The sequence below is a fragment of the Hibiscus syriacus genome, unplaced genomic scaffold, assembly GCF_006381635.1.
Source record: "Hibiscus syriacus cultivar Baekdansim isolate YM2019G1 unplaced genomic scaffold, ASM638163v2 tig00000340_pilon, whole genome shotgun sequence".
In the NCBI taxonomy this organism is placed as follows: domain Eukaryota; kingdom Viridiplantae; phylum Streptophyta; class Magnoliopsida; order Malvales; family Malvaceae; genus Hibiscus; species Hibiscus syriacus.
The window spans coordinates 9968800-9974196 of record NW_024061783.1 but is presented as its reverse complement, the minus strand read 5'-3'; the positions used below and the strand labels follow the sequence as shown (position 1 = coordinate 9974196).

At 34.7% G+C, this 5397-nt stretch overlaps 1 protein-coding gene across 7 annotated transcripts; it reads left to right on the top strand.

Moving 5' to 3' along the window:
• Positions 1–898: 898 nt before the first annotated feature.
• LOC120204125 lies at positions 899–3840 on the top strand. 7 transcript variants are annotated; one of them, XM_039204225.1, is made up of 4 exons: positions 900–1362; positions 1462–1612; positions 1779–1960; positions 2647–3058. In XM_039204225.1, exons 1-2 carry the CDS (start codon positions 961–963, stop codon positions 1549–1551), a joined length of 492 nt encoding a protein of 163 aa, XP_039060156.1. In that variant the 5' UTR covers positions 900–960; the 3' UTR covers positions 1552–1612; positions 1779–1960; positions 2647–3058. The 7 variants fall into 7 exon arrangements, with proteins under 7 accessions (XP_039060171.1, XP_039060163.1, XP_039060156.1 ...); XM_039204216.1 differs by having other exon boundaries at positions 1779–2036; XM_039204240.1 differs by lacking the exons at positions 1779–1960; positions 2647–3058 and adding an exon at positions 3540–3840 and having other exon boundaries at positions 899–1362.
• Positions 3841–5397: the final 1557 nt, after the last annotated feature.

Here is a 5397-nt window from a genome sequence, read left to right as displayed (position 1 = left end):
AATAGGTATTCATATTTTATCAGATTAACAGTTAAATGTTATTTTATGTTTTTAAAATTTAAATATTATGTTTCATGTGAAACTCTAAATATTATGAGGTTTTATTTAATAGGCAATGAGATTTATTTATGATGAATTTTAGTGTGGTGGATTATTTAAAATAATAGGTAGTGGTTTAACTTAGTATGTTTAGAAAAAGTTGGTATCTTTAGTAGTACCCTAATTTTATATGTGCTACTCACTAATAATATAATCAACTAAAACTAGAGAGAAAAGAAACCGCCTGTGGAAGTCCAAATCCAAGTCGAATTAAAAGTTTATGGCTAAACTAAATGTTTAGTACTTAAATTATTATTTTTTGTTTTATTTTAATATTTAAATTTTATTATTTTTAAATCACACTTAATATTTAATTTAGATTTTATTTTGATACCTTATCGCTAAAATTTAACAGAACTGTTGATGTGTCATTTTTTTTTATTTTTCAGTGATGACATGTCATTACCTTATGGTGTCACACCAACATTACTGTTAAATTTTTAATGGCGGGTATCAAAATGGAATTTAAACTAAATGTTATATATAATTTTAAAAAATGTAAAGTCTAGATACCAAAACGAAATAAATGTAATAGTTTAAATACTAAATGTGTAATTCACTCGCAGTTTTTTTTTTTTTTGGTCTTAAAGTAATTCTCAGCTGTTCCTGAACCGGCAAGGAAACTTCTTCCTTCTTTAGTACTCATAACCGCCTAACGCTCTCGCCTCACTGTCAGATCATTCTCATCAATCATTTATCACCGTTCGATCACCAACAGCAATTCATCTAGGAAATCCCTGCCCCCCTTATATAATCCCTAATTTCAACGCCCAATTCCTAAAATTTTCCATTATCAAACAATCAAGGATCGTTTCTCTTCAACATCTCCCTTTTCATTGATTCTAATCCTATTCATTGATCATGATATTGAATAAAGGCAGCAAAGTTGAGGTATTGACCAAGGAGGAGGTTCCGACCGGCGCTTGGCGTTGTGCCGAGATTATCTCTGGAAATGGCCATACGTATATCGTTAAGTACGGTTGGTTTCCGATGACCGGCGAGGCGGCAGAGATGGAGAGAGTTCCTAGGAAAGCGATTAGGCCTTTCCCTCCTCCTATAAACGGGAACGATAATTGGGTTTCTGGTGATGTCGTTGAGGTATTCGATGAGTTGTGCTGGAAGCCGGCCGTGATCGTTAGGGTTCTCGGTGGAAACAACTTTTACGTTAGGATCCTTGGATCGACTGCCCAACTCAAAGCACATCAATCTCGGCTGCGTGTTCGGCAATCTTGGGAAGATGGCAATTGGTTCCTCGTTGGAAAGGTCAAAACCTTTTTTGTTTAATATGTCTCTTCAATTTATTTCATTTTATTTATGTTAGAATTTGATGATCCTTACCTTAATTATTATTTTTGACTTCAGGGTTCGTCAAATTCCACTGGTTCCAAGAAGAGGAAAAGATCTTCGATTGGCTTCTCAGATGGCGGTGCGCAAAAGGCAGAGGGTGTTTGAGAAAGGTAGTAGTGGTGTTCAAAGAATAATAATTCGGCTTCCTTCGCCTGCCTCTGAAAAGGTAGACGCATTCCCAAATAATATATTGGGTGAAAGATGTATGCCTTCTTTTAATAGAATTGATGATACCATGAGTTGTGCATCCTCTGTTGGTAGTTGTAGTGGTTTAGGGTATAATGGTCTTAACTTGTCTCCTAATTCTGTAACTAACGGTTGTGAAAACTTAGAGGAGGATTATCGAAGTGATGCTGATTCTAATTCCAATGTGAGATGCCAAGAAGAAGGAAATTACGTTTCCACTAGTGTGGAATTGGGATATGATCTTCATAGGTCTGAACTGCATGCCTATCAGAAAGCCCTTGGGGCATTGCATGCTTCTGGGCCTTTAACGTGGGATGAAGAAGAAAAGGTGACCAATCTACGTCGTTCTCTCAATATTTCAAATGATGAACATTTGATGGAGCTAAGAAAGTTGAGAGATAACGGTAATAGGCTATTTATTAGTTGTTACTAGATTTAGAGAATTCCTTTTGTACATGGTAATGCAGTAATGTTATGTTTTACTCCAATGATGCAGATAATTGTAAAGATACTTCAAAGTCCAATTTTGGAATTGCTTTTATGGTTTCTTCTCCTATCTCCATGATTGAGGCTTTTGTTCTTTGTATATTTTTTTTACTTGCTTTTCATTTTCGCCTTTTGTATGTGTGGCATATCGGTGATGCACTTCAATTTCAGCATAGAAAAATCTGAATTGCCTTTAGTGAAGCTGTTAAGAAACATTTTTATGCAAAAATTTGAATTGTATTCTTTCGTTGGTGTATCAGATGCCCTAAAATGAATTTGAGGACATTCTGTTTCAAATGCATGTACTTTACTGCCCCCTTCCCCCTACATTTTCAAAACCTAAGACAGACCTTTTTCTATATTCAATGGGTAGGGTTCAAGGATTCTAGCTGGTATTTTATATATGGGCTGTTTTATGCATGTGAAACTGTTCTACATCTTCTCATGATGTTGGACATGGATGTTTTACTTGCTTTTTTTTGTCAGTATATGGAATTAATGTTGAGAAATATCTTGATGCTTTCACAGAATATTTCATGGCCAATGTTGGAGGTATCCATACCTTGCTTCTAAAGCCATGATTGGTTGAGTTTGTCATCTCTTGCAGTTGACCAAGGGACAACAGCCATGGTTTATTCCTAAACGAACTCTTAGATTTTGGTATGAATCATTTCTAAAATTATTCTTCAAATTTTGATTTATCTATGGCATTGTTGGTATAGGACGTTGTCTCCCTTGTTGCAGATGCCCTACTGTTAGTAGGTAATTTGATATTGCAGCGACACTTATGGAAAAGCCAAATGCATTGTATGAAAAAAAATTACATGGACTTAAGAAGAGGACTAATATAATGGTTGGAAAGCTTTTGCGCCTCCAGAATGTATGTATAACAATGGAACATCTTAAGCCAGATGATTAATAAACCTTTCTCTCGATCTCTCCCTATTTTGTCCAAAGACTTCGAACCTTAAATGCTCTGATATTTACAAGAATATGTTATATTATCTATGAACTCTGAAAAATCAACTTTGTCCTTTTGGAGGCTGAATTCTTATCAATTTAATGTGTAAACAAGTTCATACATGATGGTTGATGACATTTGATCCAATGCTGTTCTACTTCATAGGTGGTTGCTTGCTTTTGATAGATGGATACTTGTGCGTCCCCCTTTGGAACACCAGGTTCAAAAATCCTGTTGTGATCTAAGAGTTTTTTTTTCCATGCAAAATGCAGCCTCGGCGTTCCAACCTATGATCTGGTCTTTAATTCTACAGTACTTTAATCCCTAACAATGTACAGTGGATGTGAATCCATGTGGATAACACGGACTTTTCCTGTAATCAAGTACATGATGTGTATTGGAGGGCTTGTTGAGGAGAGGTGTCTGTTTCTATATTCATATACCAGGTTCATCTTGGTTGAATGCAGCCATGGACTGAAAGAGGTGCTTCAGTTTATATCATCTACAATTGAAGAGAATTCATGCTGTGGCTAACATTTTATTTTTTCCCAAATCATGTATGGTAGTTGATGCTCTGAGAAGACAGAATAAGGCACGCAGCATGGACTGGAAGAGTTGTTTCAGTTTTATCCTCTGGTTCTAGGTAGGTTCCTTTGAATGGGTAAGTCTTGTTTGCTATTTGGTATTTTACATCTGTTAATGCTGCAATTGAGGATAAGGATTTTACATCGTTTTACTTTTGGGACATTTAGTGCATATGTAGGGCTAAGGTTTTGTTTATATGTAAATGTAGTGGTGGGCATTGATTCTTCCATGTGTACATTAGCATGGACATTTAGGTTTTTTGCTTGGTTGAATGGAAAAATGGAAGGAGGAAAGTGGGAATGTGAAAAGAAAATAAATTGTGTGTTTGGTAGGAAATAAAAGTGAGGGGAAAGAAAGTGAGAGTAATAATAATTTTCCATTTCACGTGTAAACAAATCATTCCAATTTGGAAGGAAAAGATGAGAGAAAATGTGTGAGACAGAGATGAGTTAGTTCAAAATATGTTCTTTTTAAAGCTTAATTTTATTCTCTCATATTTCAACTCCACTAGGGAATGAGTGGAAAGAAAATTGCATTTTCTTTCCATTTTTCCATCAGGCCTACCAAGCCATACAAGAAAAAACTTAATTTTCCATCTTTCTGCTTTTCTACCCCTCTATTTTTTCATCCTTCCAACTTTCTTTCCACCCTACCAAGCAGAGCCTTGGGGTAGGTTAGGTCTTGAATTTTGATTGTAAATAAATTGTTCGTCTTCGGAACTTTTCTCATTAATTTATTTGTCTCAGTAACGTGAGACTAAGGTTTCATTTGGTTGAACGGTGAGACTAGTCAGAAGAAAACAGTGCTCTACTTTAATGATGAAATTGGGATTTTTTTTCCTGTTATCGGAACTCAAAGAAACAAACAAGTAGTGAACTTTAGTTAGTTACATATTATCCAGGAAACAAAGAAACAAGGTGAAATTGGTTGTTGCTGGTTGAATCAGGTTCAAAGTAGTGTTTTGGCCAGGGACTTAGAGTTGTGATGCGCATGATGTTGTTCAAATGGACCTTTAAAGAATTGTCTAGTTAGGATTGTAGCCCAAAAGGGTTGTCCTTTCTGCAAATGGTGTGCATTTCTGGCTGTCTATGTTGGTTGCTTTGATTATGTCTCTGTCTGACAAGCACCCCAGAATTTGTATCAGACATTTCTCAAGATTATTGTGGGATGTTTGATGCAAATTCTTGCCTGGTCCCTTGTGTCTTTCTTGGAAAGAATAAGTCCAGATGCTGTAGTGAGATGCAACAAGCAGGGATTGCCCCTGAGCGCCCGGTTTATCCAACTGTACCTACAGTTGTTGAGTATTTATTTTTGTGATTGTCAGTTATGTTTTGGAGTTGTAGTTGAGGGAGAAGAGCTAGAGTTGCAAAGAAGCAATAGTTAAATTTTATGATTTGTAAAAACATTTCTTAAATCTATAATTTTAAAATAAATTATGTTTTTCAAATGATATTTATATGAAAGTTCAAAGTTAGAATTTTAAACATTTATTGGGCAAATGAATTATTATTCATTTCACGTCATCCTTTAATAATTAATTATATAAAGTGCTAATTTTATAAGAAAATCTATAGTTTATTATCCATTTTTTTATAATTTTAAAAGCTTAATATCTAAGGTATTATTTTTAAATAGTTTAGTGATTATTTTTTAAGTATTCTATTTCAAATTAAATTTTAACTTTCAAAAGGGTTATTTTTTATGCGTCAGGGATTTTTCAAAACCATAATAAA

What these genes read in the sequence shown, in the direction of transcription:
- LOC120204125 (XM_039204240.1), top strand. Translation starts at nt 961, where the DNA reads ATGATATTGAATAAAGGCAGCAAAGTTGAGGTATTGACCAAGGAGGAG. An exon ending in ATTGGTTCCTCGTTGGAAAG is followed by an intron (nt 1,363 to 1,461) that starts GTCAAAACCTTT and finishes TTTTGACTTCAG; the next exon opens with GGTTCGTCAAATTCCACTGG.